Source organism: Triturus cristatus, chromosome 6 (assembly GCF_964204655.1).
Source record: "Triturus cristatus chromosome 6, aTriCri1.1, whole genome shotgun sequence".
In the NCBI taxonomy this organism is placed as follows: Eukaryota; Metazoa; Chordata; class Amphibia; order Caudata; family Salamandridae; genus Triturus; species Triturus cristatus.
Genome location: NC_140589.1, coordinates 920,408,397 through 920,435,085, shown reverse-complemented (window position 1 = coordinate 920,435,085; position 26,689 = coordinate 920,408,397). Strand labels below are relative to the sequence as shown.

Sequence of the window (26,689 nt, the reverse complement as noted above, 5' to 3'; positions counted from 1 at the left end):
GTGAGCAAAAAACAATGAATTCAACCCAGATTTGTGACTGGGGGTGAATGTTTGATTTTTTCAGCCATCCAGCCATCATCTGTTCTTTTTGCTTTTGTCACCATAAGTGGGAAAGTTATGCCCAGCCGTGGGTCCCTTGCTCACTGTACCACTGAAAGCAGGCTAGCCTGGGTTGTGAGGGGTGATACCCCAAAACTGGTCCCAGGATTCCGGTTTCCAGTGAAGGGAGGGCCTGGCCTGGCAGTTTGGGCTGGACTTTTCCCATGGGGAGCAGGGTCGAGACTGATTTGCATATGGCTGGGTCCAAATTGGGGTGGTGTGGTGAGCAAAGACATTATACACAGTAAGGGAAGGATATAGAGTGACATCCTGCCCTTACAAAGCCTTCCTTGAATGTACTGCAGTTTCGCTGCAGCCGCTAAGAGGCAACTGGGAGAACACAGTGGACTGAGGGTGTAAAGACAAAAAATTGAAAAGGGCCCTCAAATATTCCTAGAAAATCTCCTGTAATGCATGATTTCAGTGCATCTATTTCTGTATATTATATAGAGCTTCACCCTCTCCTACTAAACTGAATCAGACATTCCCTACAACCCAGACACTTTGCCCTCGATGTAGTAGGGACGAGGTGGACTTTCACCACAATTGCCCTTGTCTGAGTGCATACAGGTAGGCAGTTGTATCAGATGTATATTATACAGTTGGGAGAACTGCTTTGGGGACGATTGAGATCGTAATGCTAGGTATGTATTGGTGGAAGTAGAACATTAAAGCAGCACCATGAATCATGGGCTTAGCACTGCTACCCGCAAAAAGGGACATTATGAAAAACTGGAGATTACAGACTTCCCATACGGTGGAAGCTTTGAAGAATCAGGTCCTCCACTGGGGTGGGATCGAAGGCAGAGCACTACTCAGGGAAGAGCGAGGAGGCCTGCGCCTCTCGGACAAATGAGAAGCTTTAGCCCACAGATTTGAAACAGTACAGAGCGAAGACTATTGACCCCCCTGAATAAGTAGGAGGGAAGACCTCTTAGGGAGACACTCAGATGTGTCCAGGTGCTTAGACCCAGATCAACCACCATCCTATGAACAACCAAATACCTTATTAGCTCAAGACAGCCATTTTGACAAACAAATGAAAAGCATGAATGAACACTAGCCCATACTAGGGATAAATAGCTACAGACATGCAGTCCTCCTCTAAATGAGTTTCTACCTGACAATCCCGACTGAACAAACTAGCAGATGTACCAATAAGCAGAAGGCTCATATTGCCTTCCATTGTATATCTAGGAGGGAGTGGGGGAGGGATGACAGTTAAGAACTGTGTACATGGAGTTTAGTACTGTTAATGAACAATACGTGTTATATGTTGATGTATAACGTTGATGTGCACCAAACATACAGAACTCTAATAGGGGTAGATTGCTGTAACACTGGTATGTGGGAATAACACAATAAAAATGTGTTAAACAAATTAATTATTCATTGGCAAGAAAATATCTGATGTTGTAAGCCAGGCTTCTTGCAATTCTTGTTTTGACATGTTTTTTTCAAAACTTTATTGTTCAGGAAGCTGTTGTGTGTTTGTCAAACTAAAAAAAAGAACATTGACTAAAGGAAAAACAGCTTTTTTAGTCTCTTAAAGCACACAATACCATACTACTCCCTGGCACTGAAGGGAGCTACTTTGTGCACTGATCTTCTCCTTGTGAAAAGGCAGCATGTCATAACGCATAGGGAAGTCAGCCAATGGCTGAAGTGGGCTGAAAAATTGGCCCTAAAGCATGCTCCAGTACCTTGGTGAAAAATGAAAAAAGAAAGAAAGAAAGAAAGAAAGAAAGAAAGAAAGAAAGAAAGAAAGAAGGAAAGAAAGACGAAAAGAAACAAACCAAGACAGAAAGACAGCAAGGAAGAAACAAAGAAACAAGGAAAAAAGGAAGAAGGAAGAAAGAAAGAAAGAAAGATGGAAATAAGGAAATACATTTTAAAAAGTTTATAAGTGCTGAAAATTAAACACAATAAAGGCTGTCTTTCTTCCTGGGCAAAGTTTATTAAAGAACCATTGTTGCATGGAGTCCAGAATAAACGTATTCTGAGGACGTGTCCGCTTAGAAATTCACATCTATAATATTGAAGCTTTCGGTTTGTTTACTGCATGCATATTAAAAAGAGGATAACTTATTATACAACAGTTTCAGATGGATGCAATCTGTTGTGCTGTGAAATACAGGCAGTGAGAAAGGGATTCACAACAGCACTGGCAGGAGACAGGAACAGATAAAGCGTAGAATGTGGACTATGCTTACATCTGGCAGAAAGCGTCCTGCTATCACATCAGACTCTGAACACAAAGACAACACTAAAGTGGTAATAAAGTATGACAAAAACACTGGCACTGAAGGGAACTACATTGTGAGTGAATGTGCTCATTGTGAGACAGCAAAATGCAGTCACTCAAATTGAAGCTAACCAGTGGCTGAAGTAGGCTGATCCATTGCCACATGCAGTGTGCTGTACTATGCAGAAGCAAAATGTGAATGACATAACATCAGACCAATGGATGAAGAGAAGTGGATGAAAGCCCCTTTAAGTAAGTATATTATACATATAATGTTAGTAAAATCAAAAGGTCTTGGCTAACACCAGACCTAAAAAATGTTGTCTGCCTAAGATCGTCCTTGAACGTGTAAGAAGATTAAGGCACAGAGCCAGCACATTGAAGAATGCTTCTTCTTCCTTGTATAACAAGACTAATGGTATAAAACTTGTTAAACAATGTTTATGCGACTGACAGATGGATAATTGGCATTTCATAGGGAGAGACTCAGAACACTGAAACACATATTCATTTTTGTTTTTCATATTGAAACCTGACCTGCTGGTTTTGCCACTGCGGGGGAAGACTGTATCAAAAAAGGTTTAGTTTCAGTACTGAATGTATATAAGAGATACAAAACTGGGAGAGATATACAGAGTGAAGATTGAGCATACTTTTCAAATGTTAAATAGTTCCTCATACATTCTAGTTTATGCACGTCAATGGAAGGAGGAGAAATGCACCAAACATCCACTAGCTGGATGTGAGTTAGTAATACTCCTCATAGTGGAGCCAAATGTCACTCTTTGTTGTATATTTAACCCCTTAGGTGCGCAGGACTGCCGGGAGCTGTCCTGCGCCATGGTGCTCGTGTGCGGAGAATGGCTCCTGGCCGTCCTGGCACCACTGAAATCCCTCTGGTGCAGGCACCAGAGGGATTTCTATTTCTCCCCTGTAGCCTCGGGAGCTGGGAAAGACCTTCTTCAGCTCCCGAGGCCCCTCCCCCGTTTCTGTGAAATGACGATCAGCTCACACGTCGCGCTGACATCCTTTCACAAAAACCGAAACTGCAATGAGCCTTTCAGTTTCACTTTCTATGTGCTCAGGGGGCTATCTCAGCCTCCTAAGCACGTAGAAAGACAGGAGAGGTATCATTGGAAAGGGAAGAATCTCCCCTTTCCAATGGTATCCCTCCCACGTGGATCCCTGCTTGGGGATCGCCCAGGAGGGTGATCCCCAAGCAGGGATCTACCCACTAGACACCAGGGAGGTGGTAGCGGCCCGTTGGGCAAGGGCCGACGCCAGGGATTTTCTTGTTGCCACATGTAATTAGGGTGGGGGGCTGCCCAAAACAGGAATGCCAATGCCCCCAACCACCACCACAGCTACAGCCTTTCTGCCCCCCCCCCCCCGTGGAGCAGAAAGCCAACTAGACATCAGGGATTTTTTTGGGGGAGGGCTGCCCAAAACGGGCATGCCAATGCGCCACCCCCACCAAAGTTACAGTGTTTCTGCCCCCCGGGAGGAAGATGGGAGCTGTAGCCCCCAATGTAACCCCTCGGGGGGGCAGAAAGCCCACTAGAAACCAGGGAGTTCTTTTTTTTTCGTGTAATACCCACACATTTCTGAAAACTAGACACTAGGAAGATTATAGGGAGGTATGGCTTGTGTCGATCCCCCAACTTTTTCTTACCCAGAATCCCCTGCAAACCTCAAATTTAGCTGAAAAAAAATCACTTTTTCCACACATTTTTGTGTGGGAAAGTTGTGGCATCACCGGCTGACACAAATTTCCCACCACCCAGCATTCCCCCAGGTCTCCCAATAAAAATGGTGCCTCACTCATGTGGGAGGCCCAAGTACCCGCAACATTTTATGAATGGCAATTTTGATGTCGCCTCAATACGTTTGTCTAGTTTTCAGAAATGTGTGGGTTTGGTAGGTTTCCATAGCTAGCCGCCAAGCACGGGGCCAAAAACCCAGGTGACCCCCCTTGCAAAACCAGGCCGTTCCCTTTCACGGACACTAGGCCTACCCACACAAGTGAGGGGCCATTTTTCTCTGAAGATTTTGGGGTGGCTGGAATTTTGTGGATCCACGCAGATTCCAGAACTTTCCACCACAGAAATGTGAGGAAAATGTGTTATTTTGGACACATTTTGAGGTTTGCAGGGGGTTCTGGGTAACAGAACCTGGTGAGAGCCAGTCAAGTCACCCCATCCTGGATTCCCCTGGGTGTGTAGTTTAAAGAAATGTATAGGCTTGCTAGGTTTTCCTAGGTGCCGGCAGAGCTAGAGTTCAAAATCTACAGCTAGGCACTTAGCAAAAAAAAGGGTCAGTTTTCACTGTGAAAATGTGGTGTGTCCATGTTGCGTTTTGGGCCGTTTCCTGTTGCGGACTCTAGGCCTACCCACACAAGTGAGGTATCATTTTTCTTGGAAGACTTTGGGGAATGCTGGGTGTGTGGAAGTTTGTGGAAGTTTGTGGATCCACACAGATTCCAGAACTTTCCACCACAGAAATGTGAGGAAAATTTGTTTTTTTGGACAAATTGTGTGGTTTGCAAGGGATTCTGGGTAAAAGAACCTGGTGAGAGCCAGTCAAGTCACCTCATCCTGGATTCCCCTGGGTGTCTAGCTTTAAAAAATGTTTAGGTTTGCTAGGTTTCCCCAGGTGTCGGCAGAACTAGGGTTAAAAATCTACAGCAAGACACTTTGCAACAAAAGGGTCAGTTTTCACTGTGAAAATGTGTTGTGTCCACAATGTGTTTTGGGCCATTTCCTGTTGCGGGCACTAGGCCTACCCACACAAGTGAGGTACCATTTTTCATGGAAGACTTTGGGGAATGGGGGTGGGTGGAATTTTGTGGATCCACGCAGATTCCAGAACTTTCCACCACAGAAATGTGAGGAAAATGTGTTTTTTTTGGACAAATTTTGAGGATTGCAAGGGATTCTGGGTAACAGAACCTGGTGAGAGCCACACAAGTCACCCCACCCTGGATTCCCCTAGTTTTTAAAAATGTATAGGTTTGCTAGGTTTCCATAGGTGCCGGCAGAGCTGGGGTTCAAAATCTACAGCTAGGCACTTTGCAAAAAAAGGGTCAGTTTTCACTGTAACAATAAAGCGTGTCCACGTTGCGTTTTGGACCGTTTCCTATCGCAGGCACTAGGCCTACCCACACAAGTGAGGTACCATTTCTATCGGGAGGCTTAGGGTAACACAGAATTGTAGAACAACTGTTATTACCTATTGATTTTTGATGCATTTCTGCCTTCCAAATGAAAGACATTGTGTAAAAAAGAAGTCATTTTGAAAAAATGACCTATAAGTCTCATGGGTACTCACAATTTCGGAAATGTGCAAATATCTACTGTTTCTAAACTCTATATTTTGTTACAATTTCAGAAATACATAGGTGTCTTTCATACCGATTTTTCCAAGTATATATTTTCCCAAATTAATTGCTATGTACCCGGAACATATTGAAAAAACATTGCAAGATGCTGCTCAGTTATTGGCTCTGGGTTCGTCGGGTTCTTGGTGAATGTTAGAAATGGGATCTCTAGTTGGCTAAGGCTTGCGCCAAAGCCAGGCAGACTACCACTCTAAGTCAGGGTTGGGGAGTTACACGCCAAAGATAACCCCTGCTCACCCCCTTGGTAGCTTGGCACGAGCAGTCAGACTTATCCCGGAGGCAATGTGTAAAGCGTTTGCGCGCGCACACAGCAACAACACCCTAGGCCCACCACAAAAGAAACTCCACACAAGGTTATATATAAAAAATAGCCTTTGTATTATAATAAACACATTAGATGATAATCACCTAATTTACACTGTGCCAACTGGCACTGGGCATAATTTTACAGGGGACTATATACACAAGACAGGGCCACATGGACCACTGTCAGAATTAGCACAAATTACCAATTGTAAATGTAGAACATATACCAACTGTAGCACAAATTATACTGTAGCCTACAACCAGTAACTACTGGCGCAATAATGACCTCAGCATTATCACAATAGAATCAGGTATCAAACCTATCCTGTATACATCACAGGGGCATAACACATTATGCAATTTCTCATTAGTCTAACGCATTAGACCTTACCTCCTATGTATAATTACACTAGGGGCGTATATCACACAGGGAAGTATAATCTCCCTAACAGAAACCTAAACAGGTAAAACAACCTCCTATACAGAAATCATATCTAGAGGTATAAAACACAGGGTGCGCAAAACATTCTACACACAGTACATTCCCTAACACCATAAGCATTAACACAGGGTGCGCAAAACATACTACACACGGTACATTTCCTAACACCCTAAGCATTAACCCAGGGTGCGCAAAACATACTATACACGGTACATCTCCTAACACCATAAGCATTAATACAGGGTGCGCAAAACATACTACACACGGTACATTTCCTAACACCATAAGCATTAAACCACAATAGTACTTCAATCACATTAGGGTCCAGGTTGCGCCAGAACCTAAACGTAGCAGCTGCCCACTACTTGCTGGGCAGCTGGGGACAAAAACAGGGCCTAAACGTTGCAGCTGGCACTAAGTGCTGCGCAGCTGTGGAAGTCAAATATGAGGCATGGGCTCTCAATGGCCCTTGAAACAATATGCCAAAACGTTGGAGCCACCTGGGCTCTGAAAACAACCATGTCCCCATGGAGCGCACGGGCTCCTGAACTAAATATGCGCCAAGCGTTAGAGCCTCACGGGGCTCTGAAAACAACTATGCCACCTCGGTTGGAGTGGCCCGCTCCCTGGCGGGGCCACTCAGCACTACTTGTCCAACACCTACCGGCTCTGGGGCTACAAGGAAAGAATTGCCCCCATCGTGGCAGCGGTCCGCCTTGGCGGTACCGCTGTAAACACTACAGAGGCTCCGGCACCTCTCTGCCTCGGGCCCCTCTGGGCCTCTAAACCAACTTGGCCCCCAATCGTGGACAAAGGCCGACAACGTAGGAGCAGCCCCCTATCAGGCAGGAGCCGCTCAAGAAATAGAAATGCAGCCCACTCACAGGGACTTGCTCTGCGGAATGCATGGCTCTCCTCCGACGTGAGAGCCTCGCCGGCGGGGGAGCAAACCTTTCCGTACTTCACCCGGGCCCCCTCCTGGGACCCGGGGACTTCGCTCTGGAGCAGCGAGGCTCCATACGGCTCCACTTCGGCGGCGGGCGATTCCTCTTCCGGGGCTCCCCACAGCTCATGGGAGCCCCGCAACTCTAGCACCATTTCCGCCTCAGCCGCTGGCCCCGCCCACGTCACAGGCAGACTTGCCTGACTTCCGGGCGGCCGCGGCTGGGCAGCGGCGGCAATTCTGACTCTGAGCAAAATGAGGGGTAGGCTCCCTCTGTAATAACAATGTACAGCGGGGTGGGCACCCGGTTAGGCTCACAAAGAATGCGGGGTGGGCACCCGCTTCGGCAGAAGTATAAAGCGGGGTAGGCTCTCGCTGAGATCGGTAAAACGCGGGATGGGCTCCCGCTCAATTACTACAAGAACAAGCGGCCTGAGCGCGGGGTGGGCACCTGCATTAGACAGTCGCAGCGGCCATGAGCGGGGTGGGCACCCGCAAGCACCCACCAAATGCGGGGCGGTCCCACATCGCAGCACGGCGCTGCAAACCTCCAGCTGGCAATTTGTAATCCAGCGCTCTCAGGCGCTAGAAGGATGCAAAGGTCCTGGGGAAAAGAAAATAAGTCCCCAAAGGTCCCAGAAATCCATCAGGCATCCAGGGGCTGGGCAGGGCCCAGGGAGGCAAGCCTTCCCCTGGGCCCCAGCAGCAGCACGCCCCTGGCAGATTCGAGTCCAAGAACAAGAACATTTTCATGGGGTCACTGCCCCTCTTTTATACACAGAATCCTTTGTCTCCAAAGGTGCAGGGAAGGGGCGAACCAGATACAACTGGTTCCTGAGCACTTTGTTTTGCTCAGCCCCTCTCACTATTCACAGGACAGGCCAGGGACATCAGACGCACCACAGGGGGTGGAGCCAGCATTGTGTAGGGAAAGCCCAGCCCTATTCAGGTCCCAGGTGTACTCCTCCCTCCCATCAACATGCAGATCTCTCCATTCACCACCGGGGCATCCTGACTCCTGGAGCCAGACACACCAGCCAATCACAAGCCAGACATTCACTGCACATTTATTACACAGACATGCCACCTTCTAGAAGTGGCACTTCTACACTAGACACCGTAACGCCGCACACATCATTGCACAGCATTCACTCTCACGAGTTTGCACATACCAAACTCGAACCTGCACTCCTCTCACATCAGGACTTAACACGGTCACTCAGATCCCCCATGCATTCCTATGGGAGGGCAGGTCAGTCTCACTAAAACATACACAGAGCACACGCACTTTCCACTGGGACACAGTGTAAAAGCGCCTAGAGGCCTAAGCCCGCTAATGCAACATAGGAAAAAGGCTAGGATAAATGCAAAAAGTTCTGGGGGTGAACTTGCCAGAATGGCCAAGTCCAAAAGTGAACCTACAAGTCCTATATATCCACACAACCAGAAAGGTCTTGCGGATGTAACGGTATATTGTTTTCAAACAGCTGTCACAATTAGAAGAAGTTACAGGTGAAAACGTTGGCACAAATGGCTGTTTTTTTCAACAATTTTTCAATTTGTCCTATATTTAACTGTTAGTTTCTATGGGGTAACCTTGAACGATCTACACAAATGGCCCCTAGCTGAATTCAAAATGTTGTCTACTTTTCTAAAATGTATAGATTTCCAGGATCCATTACTGCTTTATACCCATTTCTACCATTAACTGGAAGGAGGCTGAACGCACAAAAAATAGCAAAAATAGGCTAACTATGTAAAGAACTTTGGTTTTCTGACAAATGTCTGCTTGTCCCTGAAAGCTGGGAAGATGGTGATTTCAGCACCACAACCCCTCTTTTGATACCATTTGCAGGAAAAAAAACAGACACTTTCATCTGTAGCCCTTTTTTACAGTTTAAAAAAAAAAAAAAAAATTGCTGTATTTTGGCTAATTTCTGGGTCCCTTTCAGGGGAATCCACAAACCCTGGGTACTTTTAGAATCCCAATGATGTTGGAAAAAAAGGATGCAAATTTGGCGTGAATACCTTATGTGATCAAAATGTTACAGGGACCTAAGCACGATCTACCCCAAATAGCCAAAAAAGGCTTAGCACAGGGGGGAAAAGGCCTAGCAGCAAAGGGGATAAACAAATCTTAAAGGCATGGTTGCTGTACATCCTGCAGACAACTAAGCTGTGAAGCCAGTCCTAACTATTATTGGCAAAGTCGATGGGTTCTGCTTTTATTAAACACCTCGTAGCAATGCTATTATGTCTGACTTTTTGTATGGGAAAGTGTCGGCAATAGTTGACAGCTTCGTGTATTTTGTTCCTGGCTCACCTAGAAAGAAAGTACCATGATGACGCAACCCCATTCTCCACAATAATATGAAGGCTGAGAGTAGGGACACCTTTGTTGAGTAGACTGTATTAGGATTGTTAAACTGTACTCTTAAAGAGAAGTTTAAAAAGAGACAGAAAACAAAGTTTGTGTTGTAAATAGTGAACTTAAAAGGAGTAAACAGCACAATGTGCCATAGTAGATACTTTTGATAATCAGCCAGTGTTTTGATGCAGCTGTAAGAAAGGTTAAATGTGTGAATGTCTTTACTTCATTAACAAAAACCACCATATCCAACAAAGCTATCAAGATATCAAAGCAAAACAAATTAATCTCCAATGGTGGTTAGTGAATAGGCTTAGTCTACCATAAAAAAACAGATCTGGCTTCCCAAGCAAAAAAGCTATGAACCAGCAATTTACATGTCACCAAATAATAACTTCATAGAAGACTCTGAAATTCAAGCCACATATCATGCTGCTTGTGCAATCTACCAAAGTACTACTTAAGCACCATCAGCAATGGAAACACAAATGGCGCAATCTAGCAATCAGCAAAATGCCATGGCCTTAGCGGATAGTCCAGTCAAGCTATGGCAAATCATGGAAAGCCCATGATAGCCAATTTCTGGAGTGGCCTGAATCAAAACTCTCTCTCTCTCTCTCTCTCTCTCTCTCTCTCTGTACTTCTTCGTACATGGTCTTTTTTATAGTGTTGGGCTCTGGGTTTTTTTGGGAACATTAATAAAGAAATATTTTTTAAAAGCTGCCCGAAACAAAACCTAAAAAGGGCACCTTTTTCTTGATGGCACTGCCAAGTACCATGATTGATTATTATCAATAGAAATACTTACTTTTTACAAATAATATGCAGCATCTTATTTAGTACAATTTTCCTGCAGTGTTTAGGTTGTGTGGTTTTGGAAATACCGTCATATTTACTTCACAATGTGTGAGAAATATCACAGTTGAACCTTTAACTAAATGCACCAAAAAAACAAGAAGGCACAGCAGAACAGACCAAAAGCAGCAAAAGGTGGGGTCAGCAATAGTTTTCGAAATGCTCTTACTTATATTTTACATTTGTATTTATAGCAAAAAGGATGACCAGCAGCATCTAGGCTCTCATATATTCAAGCCAAGTTAAAGAGAAACTGAAAGCATAGGCTAGTGAATGGTCTAATATGGGGAGGCACAATAATATATACTGCAAGGGGTTGTTGAAGGGATGATTGTATGACAACATATTGTGCACAGCAATATTGTGACACAGGAATAATGTGTCACAAATAGTAAGTTTACGTACTTTCAGTACACTACTAAATTATCATATAATACAATATTGTGAACAAAGTAAGAATATAGATTTTTTAATATGTATATCATTAAAAGTAATTTATTTCAAATTGTAAACAAGGAAATATTAGTATAATTCAAAATAGATCGTTTTATAAGTAATATAAATTAAGTATGTATACTGATATTTACAGGGTGTGATAAAGTCCTCATAACTCATAAATACGAGCTCTGCACACACACAGCTTTAGACCGGGGGTCCCGATTTCCCATCCTACCTCAAATCAGAAGTACATGACACAAAAGATTCGGTAAGTTTCATTGCAAAAAAGTGTATCAATCACTCACACATGGCGTACAAATAATTCAGTAAAAAAACGTGTTATTGGAAACAAGAGACACAGACGGGGATCCTCTCATGGCATACTTGATTTGAAGTATATTCGTTTTCAAACAATATGCATCGGAACTCATCAAGAGAATGAGAGTGCATGTGGAGCAGTGATCTTAATGGGCAAAGATTTCTACAACTGAGACAGACACAGAAAAATAAACAGAGAGTTGCACAGCAGCTCGAAGTGAGGATCCAACCACAGTCAAGAATTTCCTCTGACAGAGCCATAAACGTCCCAAAGCCAAGCTGTCCTTTCTGGCAGCACTGATAAGTCTGGATGAAAGCCACCTTGAATACTTTAAAGTGTTTGCAGTTGAAGAATACTATATTACCACCGAGATGGGGAGGGGATGGGTCCGTCGGCTAGACTGCTGACTTTAGTGCTGGAAACCAGGGTTCGAGCCTCGGGGTCGCGTCCACATACTGTGATTCTGGGCAAATCACTTAATCTCCCCGTGCATGAATGTGTAATGTAAATACGGTGCTCGTGTAAAGCGCTCCAATACCTTCGGGTCGAGTTCACGCTATATAAATATGCAACAAGTGTTATGGCAGGAAAAGGTGCAATTTCTACTCTATCAAGACTCATTTGAGAAAGATGGCGTTTATAGTGTTCATAGGCCTTAAATACAGGTGGCCTGATCTTCCCAAAGTGCTCAGTAATGAAAGCTACAGTCCGGCATCCAGGTTAGAGTTACAGCTGGAACTCTTTTGGAAGAGTATGTTTTAACCAGATATATTGCCTGCTGAAAGTAGGAGAAATGTTTAGCTGGATACCTGCACAACTGGGGAATGACCATAGTACTAATGATTCCCCAAGAAATTCCCCATTTCTCATTGGATCCTCAGACACTAAGATATAATCTTGCTGTGTCCTCTGCTCACAGAATTAGGTCTCTAACTCCTGGGAGGAGGCATACTGGGCCATATTCTGCCCCCCTCAAAATGCTCCCCACAGTATTGTAACATTTCAAAATATTTGAAAAATAATAAAATTCACATTTTGTTGTTTAGACACCGGTTTTCTAAATCAAGAGCAGGGCTGCCACTAGCAGTAAAATTTAAGTGTAGTAAATCTTGTGGATTATATTTGTGGAAAAAAATTGGTTGCCTAGCAAGGCAATTTGGATTCTTTCAATTCTAATTCTAATTCTTAAGGTTACATTTCTGGTAGGACTGTCGTAGCGAGCTTCATATTCCCTGCATAAGAAATTGACATACCTCCTAACGAAATGTAAGCCTTTTGCTCCAGTCCATAAGACTTATATTGAGGCAGGTAGCAAATTTACACTTGGCTGCTTGATACTTTGTTTTTTTCCCAGTGCTTTTAACTAGTCTTTGGTGTCCTTGACTTTTAACCTTATCTTTACCAAACATCTGACTTATCCAGACATTCCTAGGATTTAAAAAGTGTCCTGCATTCTTAACATTTCTACAGCAGCATAAAGATTGGAATTACTTTCTAACTTCTCTGTGACTAGGCCCTACCAAAATGACATTCCACAAAGCATTCAAAACCTTTCTTTGCATAAACTTTGGGGTCATTCCAAAAGTCCTTACATACGGAGTGCCGATTACACACCTGGTAAATACCAGTACCATGAGGTGTGGGTATCTCTGATAATCAATTTACGCATCATTCTGAATATGGATAATTGCAGGGATAATTACGTGTTTTTCCCGAATTCCAAAATGCATAAACTTGGATTTCAGGCCGTTTGCCCACATAATTTGTATCAGTTTTTATCTGACAAAAATTGTACATGCAAACAACGGTGGGGGGGGGCGGGGTGCAGTTTATCGCCATGGTATCTCTAGTAAGGTGTAAAAATTAGTTTGCACTCAAGATGGAATTTATGAGAGAATGTGAATGAGGATCTTTGTGCACACAGGGAAGGTGGTGATTAATGCACGACTCTGCATGGAATAAATATTGGGTACCTCTCACTGCTTAAAGACCTAACAAATGGATTTAATTTTATGTATTGTGAAAGTTGCAATTTGTTATTAATGTCATGCATTCCATCTTGACTCTGGCAAGAGCTGCAATTCAGCAATTATGTAAAAGAAATGTATCGTCAGCTAATCATCTATCTGTTGCAAACTCTCTTGGAAACTTTACTTTCTTTGGATTGCACTAAGCACTTTATCCACAATGATTAAAATCCTAGGCTCCAACTTTAGAACGCTCCAGCATCGAGAAAATGCGCCTTGCCTTTGTTATTTTCTCCAAGGCCTCTGAAACAGTTTATAGATCTTGCATCTGGATCTTATATTGCACCATCTTGTATTTCATCTTCATCTTATATTGCATCTTGATCTTATACGGCATCATGTTATATTGTATCTCCTATATGAGCTAAAAACTTGGCTCTTTGGGAATTAGGCTTTGTCATTTCCTCTTCTAAACCAGAGCTAGTGCTAGGACACCTCTGGGTAATCGAGCGCTCTATAAATATATTTAACATAACATACAACAACATATTTCCTTTTGATCATCCTCCTACTCTTCAATTTCATTACAATTTTAACTTTCAATCTTGGCTGACTGCACCGACTCTTTTCAATCCACTGTTTGTAGCATACACATAAAATATCTAAGTTCACATCTGCAGCATGAACACTCACCGCATTTTTCTTTTTGCTCAAACTGAGGCTATTTGCATCTAACACTAGGCTTGTAACTTCAACTCAGCAGTAGCAAAACAATGCCAGAGATTTAATAATGTTTTGTTATGAGAGTTTCAAAGTATATGCTTTCAGCTACAAATTTAGATATAAAAAACAAACAGATGTAAAAAAACAGGGTAAGAACAAAAGCATATGGAAAAGTTAATAAGCTGCATATCTTATTCTCATTCTTCTTATTCATACTATCCTCTGTTTCCTTATGTATTCCCTTTTTTTCCTCCCTCTTCTGTTTTCTTCAATCAGTAAAGATAAAACTTGCAAATAATCTTAACTTAATATTATCTTGGCAGGTGAATTTAACCCATTGGTACAGACCTTCATCGATTGAACATCTCGATATAAGTTCAAACATGGTAAATTGCAGAAAGCGTTTCAATCAGCAATTACTTCTAGACCATTCTTTCATGTTTGGATGACTTGTAAACCTGATCAGCTGTAATATTCTTTTTTCTCCAGTGTTCATAATACAAGGTTCAGAATTGACTACATTTTAGTTACAAAATCATTACTCCCTACTCTCCAGTGCTCTGAAATTGGCACAATTTTTATATCTGATCATGCCCCAATTTCGTCTTCCATAGATATCTCAAATCTTGTTCCAAAATGGGTAGACGAAGGCTTATTGTTTCGCTAAAATCTAAAAATAATTTTATTACTGAAGCTAGCACCTTCATTCAAGAAATCTTCTTTTTCAATAATTCGGATGAAACTTCAGTTGCAAATAGCTGGGATGCTTTTAAAGCTTAATTTCGAGTCTTCTTTATTCCCTACTCTTTGAACGGACAATGGTATTGAGCTAGGTGAAATGGCGCCACTCAGGAAAATCGCACATATATTAGTTTCAATAGATCCTGAATTTTGGACGGTGCTGTAAGGTGAGGAGAACCACCAACCACCCCCAGAATTGCGGCTCAGGCCACTGAATACACAAAGGAAATCCTCAGCACACGTCTGTAGTGTATTTAAACATATATCTGCACATTGTTTGCATAAATATTAACACAGTATTTTGAGTTTCTTGTTTTTCTTTCTTTATTCTTATAGTTTCTCTTCAGCAGACACGTGTTTCGTCGCATAAATACCAGTTCATGCCCAAGTCAAAATGAAGAAACGGTAGCTCTGATGTGTTAAAAGCTCAAAATGCAGTCCAAGCATTCAGGTCTGTATTGAGTCGATAATATGATCTTTGGTGGAGGGCAGTAATATGCGGTGGTACCATGCATTATTGTGTGCGCACAGGACATGGCACCACTGCCTTCTGTACAGTGAATAACGCAACACCTGCCATCAAAGACAAGCCCCAAACCTGCCTACCCCCGTTACCCCATACTATTCCCTATTCCTTCTTGCTCTCGGTGTGGATAATTTGCATCCCTGTCCACTACTAAGACAGACTACAATGCTATGCAGCTGGTGCCAACACAAGCAACCAAATATTATTCTAGTCTGCCCCAAAATAACTTGTCCAGTATTTAAGAATGCCCCACTTACTAAGCATCAATGTATGGGGTGCTGCTTGGAGTTTCTTAACATGCTTAAACTTCAACGGGGTTTGCTTTCGCTTTTTTATTTCACTCTCTTGTATGCATCCACAGGAAGAGGGTTGGCGGCTAATCCACTGCCCCAAGATCTTAATATTTAATGAGCTAACTAACCAGCAGCCAATAAAACAAGCCTTTGCAATGCAATATATCTCGCATTTGCGAGAGTCTAAGTTATTAGCATTGTAAATGACAATGCCTTTTATTTATGTTTTATCAGCCAAAACATAAATAAAAGGCATAGCTCACACTTAAGTAAATGCGAGACCTATTGCATTACAAATGCTTGTTTTTATTTATCAAAGAGTTGTCATCACATGTGCAGTGTAAGGTGGTGCAAGCCAAAACGGATGAAGGCACCCCCGCTCCCATAGCACTGTTTCCTCTATCGTATGCCAGCTCATGGGAAGGCAGATCTTCTTCTGCATTTATATTACAGAAATATCGTAATATTTTAACAATTTGAAAGAGTGTTACTGTTGAAGCCTCTCGCAATGTTAGTCTTTTGACTCCTCCTACCTGTTCCATCATGAAGGCCATCTGATAGGATTGTTTGTTCTTTAAATTATTAGTCCTTCATTCTTTTCAATGCCCTTCCCCTTTACAATTGCAGCATCACATGATTGGCAACTTTGCATTGCAGGTTTGCTGTTCTCCACGGAGTGATCCGCCACAACGCCAGGACCTCTGTGTTGTTTCCAACTCCACCCTTGCCCCTATGTTGCTTCCTCGCTCTGCCCCTGTGTTAGTCTCCACGCATTCAGCAGACGGCGAAGCTCAGTACCAGGCAAAACAACGATTCCCCGTGCATCACCTGGAAATAAATACCAGCTCCTGTCCAAGTCAACATAAACAAATAGTAGCTCTGTCGTGTTGTGTCGCAGCCCAAGCAGAAGAGCTCATGGTGGTCTGTATTGAGTCGATAATATGATCTTTGGTGGAGGGCAGTAATATACGGTGGTACCATGCATTATTGTGTGCGCACAGGACAGAGCATCACTGCCTTCTGTACAGTGAATAACACTACACCTGCCATCAAAGACAAGCCCCAAACCTGCCCACCTCCGTAATCCGATACTGTCTCCCATTCCTTCTTGCTCTGGATGTGAATAATTTGCATCCCTGTCCACTACTTAGAAATATAAGCAACTATAACCGGAGTGCAGGTAAAGCACAGCGTCCAAAGACAGACTACAATGCTATGCAGCTGGTGCCAACATAGGCAACCAAATAGTACTCTAATCTGCCCCCAAATAACTGGTCCAGTATTTAAGAATGCCCCATTTATCAAGCATCAAAGTATGGGGTGCTGCTCAGAGTTTCTGAACACGCTCAAACTTCCACAGGGTTCGCTTTCACTTTTGCTTTTTACTCTCTTGTGTGCACCTGCAGGAATAGGGTTGGGGGCTAATCCACTACCCCAAGATCTTGATATTTAATGAGCTTACTAACCAGCAACAAATAAAACAAGCATATGCAATGCAATAGGTCTCGCATTTGCGAGAGTTTAAGCTATTAGCATTGTAAATGACAATGCCTTTTATTTATGTTTTAAAAGCCAAAACCCAGGTGTTAATTTCCTGCTGTCAACACGCCTTATCGCATGTTTTGTGTTCTTATCTCAGATCTGGCTGTTCGTTGAGAATGTTGAGGGGTGAAGTTGTCGTGGCTTTTTGCTCGGGAACGCCTACTCTGCATCTCATTAGCGATAGTTGCCGGGGTCATCCGTGGCAATGTTTTTTGCGGTTGCTATTGCAGGTAAACTGGTGGTATCGGCTGTTTGCACCAGCTTGTGAATGGGGCGATGAATTTATCGCGCCTTTGAATGAGATAGATCCTTGAGAATATGCCCCTGTATGTGTCCACCCATTTTTTACAACATTTATTTAGGTTCTTAACAGGAAGCACATGAGAAAATCATATAAAATAATAATGTGATCATTATTCAAATGTAAATAGTCCAGACCCAGAAGTCAGCGCATTGTGTTGTGTTTATTGGCACCATTATTCGGTCATCTCAGTGGGCCATCATGTGCCCATCATATTTTGGTTTCTATGTTCCAGTTGCAATCAGATACCAAACGCACACACAAACATACATGTGCGAGCACACACACGCACACGCTCCCCGATAGTGTTTTCTGCCCCTATCCTCATTCTGGAGATGCTTCTCCTGCCACAGATATTTTCTCTGGAGAGCACTTAGATGCTCCATGGAGGAACGTTTGCGCTATATCAAATACCTAAAGAAATATATATAATGCTTGGGAAGCAAAAGAACACCATTTTGGTTCGAAATGAGAGAGAAATTGCATGTTCTGCAGTGTCAAGCTAATATCTGCCTTAACTTTGTCATTGATAGCTAATTACTGCTCTCTTTAAAGAGGCAGTCACATGGTATAATATTAGAAAATATTTTGCCAGAGAACGTAAATTACAACGGCACAGGCAATTTTGCACTGAGGACAGACAATTTTGCAAAGCCATTTGCAGACTTAATCAGTGCAAATATGACACCGGTCCTGAAGATCATTGTAAAAGTTACATTGTGGAGCAGACAGTCACCGCACAACTGGTATATTTACCCTGCACCTCTACTGATGGGATTTACAAGATCTCACCATTTACATTTAAGGCCAAGAATGAGAACAAAAAGACTCTGGATCATTGATCCAGTTGCAAATTCACCAGGCTCTGTGTCACATTCTGTACTATCAACTAGCTGTCACTGAGATGTCAACAAGATATAGAATTGAATGAAACGGTGTACCACACATGCAGGCACCCCACCCTGCCTCAACGGGAAAGTTGTGGAGTTACCTTCAGTGTAGCAGTCTGGCAAACCATCGGGCCCCATCAACAGATTCCCTTCCTCATCATACTGCTCGTAGGTGCCAGGGCGACACGTGGGCATCAGCAGCTCTTCTGTGGTTGGCTGAACTGTTGTAGGCTCAGGGGTGGTAGGCTCTGTAGTAGTTGTGGTGGTGGTGGCGGTGGTGGTGGTGGTGGTAGCGGTTGTTGTGGTAGTTGTAGGTGTTGTGGTGGGAAGCCTGGTTGTCTTTATCACTTCAAGGCCAATCAGCGGCTTCCCGCCCAAACTTAATATTGGTTTACCCTGGGCAGATGCCAATGGTTTACCAGATCTTCCAGATCCAATGAAAGGTAATCCATCCGGGCCCACGAGGGGAGTCCCTTGAAGATCTGTAGTACAGAAGGTTAGAAGAGAAAGTATTACATTCATATAGTACTTCTAGGTGAAACATATTCTAATGCACTGCTGTAGAGTGTAGGGATAGGAGATGTGCTGGTTTTTGAATCATTATTATTAGGTTAATCTGCGAGTTTTCTATGTCGTATCACTTGGCCCATCAGCTCCTTCCTCACATAACATTTATTTGAAAGAAAATACTTTTCTGTTTTCTAGGGCACTTTTAGGCAAGCCATGGAGGCTCAATGCTGCAGGCAACAGCTCCCTGGTAGACAGATGACTGCTATGACCCGAGTCTATGTGTAGCTCTAGCCACTGCGGACCGTTGAACAGTGCTTAATTTGTGGCAGTTGTTCCAGGTGCAGACAGCCAAGGCCGCTGCAGGTAGGAGCAGTGGGGCCGGCTGGAGGGGATTTCGAGAGACGACCACAAGAGACAATTAAATAAATAATTAATTTTCTCTTGTGGTCGTCCCCAGCCGGCCTCACCGCTCTTACCTCCAACGGCCGGGGCTGGTTGCAGGCACCAGTGGTCATTTTTGCGGGGAGTTGGACTTAATGTCATAATTAGAGTATGACACAAACTAAGAGAGCAAAAAGAAGAAAGAAATAGGAATAGAAAGAAAGGACAACAGGGTTAAAGGAAGACTAAAAAAATATATGAAACAACTCACAAGAATGAGGTGAAGAAAGACTAGACAGGAATTGCAGGACAGGGAAAGGAAGAGGCATTTGGTGGAATCAACACCTCAAAGAATTGGCATTATGCAACCCCAATTTTCATCAATGCTCGCATTCAGCACCGCCACTGGCGAGCACCTGAGAAAAACTCTGGGCCTTTCACTTACTTTGTAAGCAAATTGAACGCCGCCGACAAGAAAGCATTTGTCTGATTCGCAGAGTGGGCTTTACAACTCAACCCGTAGGTCTCAAGTACCCAGAATTAGTGAGACGTGACAATTTAGTAATTACTTAGTGAAATATAGCGCTACCAAACAAAGAGGTACTTTGCATACTTGGTGGCTGGCAAGTAAAGTATCCTCTGGCCCATGTGCAAAAACAAACTGGGGCTGTCTCCTTGAATAATCACCTGACTGTCACACTTCGGCGTTATGTTGACATACAAAAGATGATCTTTCTGACCAACTGAAAAAAGTACACAAATACTTGTGGAAAATTAGAAGAAACATACCTGCCTTAAATTATTAATTGACGCTGAAATATGTAGACATATTTGAGAAACTATCAATATTTGCCCTTTAGGAATTTGAGTGTTTTGAATGTTATCAGGGAAGCGTTTGAAAATCAAAATAACAAACCCCTCTTAAATTCAATGTTTTGTGTTCTTTAGTTTTCCAAAGGCCTCCCAACTTGTGCATTGGACGCTGGTTGGCATTTGGGATTCTCTAGCAGAGCTTCACGAGAAGAGAAACATTCCTGGATAGGTTGTAAACTTTGGCTGTGGACCATGAGATTCCAATTGAAATCTCAGCTTCCTCATTTGATTCAGTTTGTGTGCCCTTGGGCGTATTACTTCATGTCTGCAACTCATTTCCCCTTAACTGCCAAAAATATCAGAGTGCCTTAGGTGGTGTTTACTTTAGAGCCTGTTGTACAAAAATGTTTTAATACTTAAGCAATGAAAAGTCCCTGACTGCCCGATTGTGGTTGGTAACCCCAGTCTCTCTCACTATGGAGCCACAGTCAGAAACAAGCAAATCGAGAAATCTGTGAACAGGGCCTTCATACATAAAGCATCTTCTGCAGTGAGGGCTATTTATCAACGTGCTCAAGTTCTTTACATCTTTATTCCAATCAAATCAAATCAAATGAGCTTTATTCGGAAAGTTAATTTCAGTCCATAAAAGCATATACAATATTATATTTCATTTTATACAATAAAAACAAATAACTTTAAAAATATATGTACAAGTTAGGTAACAAGAGACTTTTCATGTAGATAGTACTGATTAGTATATGTGCAAATGGCAATCTATGGGCATGGAGTAATTTCATCTTTAATTTATAAATTTATAAGTTTGGCTTTCAATTAAGAAAAGAGTGATATAGAACAGTCGATACAACTTATAAAAGTACTATTTTTTGGATAATCAGACATAATAAAAAGATTAATGATGTTTTTAGAGCGGGAAAGAAGAAAAAATAACCCACGTCTGCAGTATTAGGATGCGTCGGGGGCTAACTCCAAAACAGCGTTTGGTACCAATTATTACAATACTTCATCACAACAGCTCTAATAAACAATATGCTCAATCCTCAATTATGCTTGTGTGCTATCACTATTAAAAGAGTCTAAAGCAATACTCTTTCGGGTTTTGATAAGATTTTTCAAAAAAATAGTAACATTAAAATTTATACACTCATTATCAAGACATTGGAGAGCCATAAATGCTGGGCGACATCTTTATTCGTTTTCATATATTAAAACCATAAAAGTACAAGTTCAAATATAATAAATACAATCCACACAGGGACATACCAGGCTTAACAGTAATATGTACAAATGAAAATACAGAGATACCAACGCCCCAATAACATACAGATGTTACCAGATGAACGAATCACTCGAAATAACGCAGTAAAAGCCCACTCATGAACTGGTCAGCGTGCACTAGATTAGAATGGTGGAGGCTTTCAGTAAACAAACCTACATTTTATTGCATGAGGCCCAGACTCTCACTCATATTCGCTATCCTGCAAACGAACTGTGCTCTTGGCATGGGTGCAACACCCAACCACAGGACTGCCTCGCAGAATATAGTGAGCGGGCCCCTGGGATTCCTTTTCCTATGGTCGCACTACTTAACTAACCACGCCCCTTTCGCATCCACCCAAAATCACAGGTTTAAAGGATGGTGAGGCTTGGACCTAACACCAGCGTCTGCAGCCTCAGTTTAGTAGTAGAGTTTGTATCTCCTGCCAGTGTTTGTGTTTTTAGTAAAAGTGCACTTTTGGCCTGTTGCAGTGTCTGAAGCTTTCAGTCGGAATTATACTTGTCCGGGGGCCTCAGTTTCCATGACACAGTAGTAGTTGCTTGCTATCACTGTTAGGGGTCTTGATTTTAATAACACCTGGGTTAGGAGCTGCCTTTGATGTCTGAGACTCTTCCTTGTAATAACAATGTGGACCTGCCCTCCTGATATCAGTTATTTAGGAGCAGGAGGGCTCCTACATGTGCAACAAGGCCTGGGGCACAAAATTCAAACAAAGGATTAGTGCCAGAGCTCCAGCAGTGACTGGTTTGGAGAATGTGGCATTGTAAGAAAACGCACTACACCTGCAGCAGAGAGGTACATCTTGCCACAGTCTGTGCTGCACCATCATGGTCATATATAATCAGGCAGAAAGCAAGAGACCGAGTGGCATATTCACAAGAAAGTGTCGGAGAGGGGAACTGCACCAAATTTGGCAGCGCCACGCTCTGGCATTTTCAGTACGCAGGGATGCGCTGTATTCACAAAAATGCAGCGCACCCCTCCGTTTCCCCTAGTGCTGGTGCAAAAAAAGCTGCGTAGAACCAGTGCAGAAACCCTGTTGCCATGTTGCAAGTGGGCCTGCACTGCAGGAACGATTTTTTATGTGCAGGAAGGGAAGAAATGAAAGGAGAATGAAACACATATATTGTTATTATCAGGGTCTAGTTTTCTGGTATATCGAAAACCCTCATTCACATGCAACACGTGGACATAAACTTTCAATAATGGCAATTTGCGAGGGGAGGAGCCTAGCGCGCAACCAAGATGGCCGCGTAGGTGCGAGGCTCCCGAGGACCTCCGTGACCTCCTACACATATCCTGAAAATATCCTGTCCTAGATGAGGGGACTGTGTTGGTGAGCCCGAGCTGAGGTGGCACCCGTTTTCCGCTTCCAAATTGGACCTCGGACACCGGCGGGAGCACCGATCGAGGTTTGCGGCCTTCTCCACGCCGAACCCCGGATTGGAGCTGTGGGGCGATCCGGAGACAAAGTGAACAACAGCGGCGGGCAGGGCTCGGCGACTCGCGTACCCCGCACTTTCACTTTCGCTTTTGCACCCTCCTTGCTGCCTCGGCGAGGTTGGGTCGCGGGGCACTGTGAGGTGGTGTGGCCTCGTTGGGGTACCCTGCCGGCCCGCCGGCTGTGATCCACCCCGCGGACCTGTGGTGGCCCCCCCCCGGAGCCCGTGAACCGGCTTGCCTGCCCTTTACGACGTGATTGGCACGATCGGGGGACTGGAACCATGTCCACAAAGCAAGATGGTGACCGGGCAAAGGTGAAATCGACCCGACGTGGCGCAGTCCATCAGTCTAACAGCATGGACCGCTACACCCTCCAGAAGGGATCTCCCGAGGCGCCGCGTAGGTCCCCTGAGGGCCCGACTGATGCTCCTGCTCTGCCCGCGGATCTGACCCTGCGGGATGTCATGGGCGCTATCGCCGAGATGAAGGCCTCGGTGGGCCAGAGTTTTGATACACTGGCGCAGAAGATTGACTCGGTCCTCGTGGATGTTGGCCTGGTGAGGGCCGATCTATCCAAGACCAATGACCGGGTCGATTCTTTGGCCCACACCACATCGGGCCTCACGACGGATGTGGCGGCCCTCCAAAAGGAGGTGCGCCGGCTTGGCCAGGCGAGTGCGCTGATGGATCGCCGCCTGGAGGATTCCGAGGGTCGGGCCCGGAGGAACAATGTCCGCATTATCGGGGTGCCTGAGGGACGTGAGGAGGCGGCGGCGGACCTATTTGTGGAGGACTTGATTCTCACCCATCTCCAGCCCCGGGGGCTGAGTAAATTCTTCGCGGTGGAACGGGCCCACAGGGTTCCCGGGGGAAGGCCTAAGGCCGGAGCCCCTCCGAGGCCTCTCATTGCCCGGATTTTCAACTTTCGGGACAGAGACGCTATCCTGCAATCCTCCAGACTACAGGGACCGGTCAGACTCGACAATATGGACATAAATTTTTATCCTGATTTCACCCCAGCGGTCCAAAAGCAGAGACTGAGCTTTCTCGGAGTCAAACGTCGTCTACGGGACCTAAACCTCAAGTATGCGATGCTTTTCCCAGCTAAGTTGCGGGTGGAGGTGGATGGCCGCACGCACTTTTTTGATCGTCCCGAAGCGGCCGGGGACTGGCTGGACACTTTGTCTGGGGATCGGGATCGGGGGGGTGGGGGGGGAGCGGCTGGGGGAGAGGGCTCGCCGGATCAGGACTGAGGGACTAATATTGGGCCTCGCTCTGGACAAAATTGATGTCACTTTTGACTGTTCGTCTGTTCGAGTAAGTTCCCCTCCTGTGGAGGTCGTGTGGGGTCTCTTGGGGGTTCTCCCTCCTCCTCTGGGGGCTTAGTTAGTTTAACCATCTATGGGGCGACAGGCACACTGCACTTTGGGGGGGCTGTTCGGGCTCATGCAGGGGTGCAGGGGTGCAGGGAGGGGGGAGTTCTGTTGGGGTGGGTGGGTTGGGGTGGGGTGTTGTTCGTTTTTACCACAAGACAAACCCTTTTTTGTATTGGTTTTAAGGTGCTCTCGGGGGGACGAATGATGGCTTCTGTGTGTGATGGGGGGTAGGGACTTGACTGTGTTGTCTTGGAACGTTAATGGACTGGGGGATAGGATCAAACGAGGTGTGGTCCTGCAGTATTTGAAACGAACCTCACCCGATGTAGTCTTTCTGCAGGAGACACACCTTATTGGTAATTCTTTTTGTGCCATGAATCGGCGTGGCTACCGTTTGGTGGCCCACTCGGGCTTCACGTCGGGCTCACGGGGTGTGGGCATCATGGTGAAGAACTCGCTCCCGTTGGAAATTGATGAGGTGCTCCATGATGATAGGGGACGCTACACTGTCTTGGTGGGGAGAATGGAGGGCAAAGTAGTTGTCTTTGTATCAGTATACGTCCCACCGGGGCTGCAGTCGACCACTTTTGCAGACCTGGGGCGCCTCCTCCTTGGCCTTCCGGGGGGGCTTCTGGTGGTTGGGGGGGACTTCAATGCGGTGGTTTCTGGGACTGTGGATCGTCACCCCCCTAGGGACCTCCCCCGGGCACAGGCGTGGCTATCCGGCCTCCTGGATACACTGGGATTGGTGGACTGCTGGCGCTTAAAACATCCCACGCAGCTGCAGTACACTTTCCACTCGGGGGCCCATGGTAGCCTCTCACGGCTTGATTATGTCCTTGTCCCGGCGGCCTATGCTGGGAGGGTAGGAGAGGTGCGCCATTTGGCGCGGGGTATCTCAGATCACTCCCCGCTCCTGTTACACTTTGATGTGTTCCCGAGGGGTGAGGGCAGGGTAGTTCCAATCAATGCCTGGTACCTGCGCGACCCCACCATTCGCGCTGACTTGATTAAATCCTTGCAGCGATACTTTGATGAGAATGTGGGGTCCGTCCTTTCGGCTATCTCCCTGTGGGAAGCCTTCAATACAGTTCTCAGAGGGGTGGCCCTATCCCTTATTTCCCATGCCCGGAGGCGCGAGCAGGAGGAGGTGACCCGGGTGGAGGCCGAAATTGCCGAATTGGAGGGTGATCTAGAGGGTGGGGTGACGGATGCTGTGCTACATGTCCTACAACTTAAGCAGGCGGCCTACAGGGCCCTTGTTACGGAGGCGGCCAGGGGCCTCAGTAGGGAGCAACAGGGGCGACTGTATGATGTGGGTGATAAGGCTGGTAAACTGCTTGCGTGGTTGGATAAAAAGGAGAGAGCGAATCGTGTGGTCCCGCTGATTGAGAGGATGGATGGTGTGAGTGTAACCGAGCCAGAAGAAATTGTCTCCTGTTTCGCGGATTATTTCCGCGAGGTGTATTCCCCGGTTTCTCCCTGCTTGGAGGAGGATTCCCATGCCCTGCTTAGGGATATCGCGCTGCCTTCCCTCTCGGAGGAGGACAGGGTGTCGTTGGATGCCGCTCCCACCTCCGACGAAATTGCCCTCGCCATACGCTCGGTCGCCTCCGGCAAGGCCATGGGCCCGAATGGCATCCCTATCGAGTTGTATAAGTTGCGACCGGATGTACTGGCACCCCACCTCCGTGCGATGTTCCTGGCGGCCCACTCGCTGGGCTCCCTCCCGCTGGACCAGCGTCTGGCTACAATCGTGGTGATTCACAAGGAAGGGAGACCTCGGGACCGGGTTACATCCTATCGGCCTATCTCGCTCTTGAATGCGGAGCCCAAAATTCTCGCCAAGGTGCTGGCCAATCGGCTGGTCGGCGTGGTGGGCGATCTGGTCCACCAAGACCAGTCCGGCTTTATTCCCCATCGCAACACGGCCCTTAATCTGCGGCGCTTGCACGGGGTGCTCGCACGTGTCCCATTCGTGCGGGAGCCGGCCATATTGGCGTCCTTAGATGCCACCATGGCGTTTGACACGCTTGAGTGGCCATACATTTGGGCGATGCTGGCGAAGTTTGGATTTGGCCCGGGGTTCATCAGTTGGGTCAAATTGTTGTATTCGGGCCCATTGGCGCAGGTGGTGGTGAATGGAAGAGTATCGGCCCCATTCGAGCTGGGCCGGGGCACGCGACAGGGCTGCCCCTTGTCGCCGCTCCTGTTTGCGCTGGCCTTGGAGCCCCTGGCGGAGTGGCTGCGGTGGCATCCTTCCATCCGGGGTCTCCGTTGGACCCCCGAGTACGAGGACCGCGTGTCCCTATACGCTGACGACATCCTTTTGTACCTAGCCTCCCCACGTAAATCACTAATAGTCCTGGTTGATGTTTTACGTTCATTCGGCCGCAACTCAGGCCTTGTCATCAACTGGGCTAAATCATGTGTGTATGTGCTCTCCGGGGAGGCTCCCGTCCTCCCGCGGG

The 26,689-nt window shown here is 45.4% G+C and overlaps 1 protein-coding gene across 1 annotated transcript in view; it reads right to left on the bottom strand.

Moving 5' to 3' along the window:
- The window catches only part of FNDC1 (fibronectin type III domain containing 1), a 1,187,183-nt gene that overhangs the window by 533,900 nt on the left and 626,594 nt on the right, over positions 1-26,689 (bottom strand). Inside the window, exon 11 of the mRNA XM_085611596.1 lies at positions 18,497-18,877. Coding sequence (XP_085467722.1) covers positions 18,497-18,877 — 381 coding nt within the window. The remainder of the gene's footprint in view (positions 1-18,496; positions 18,878-26,689) is intronic.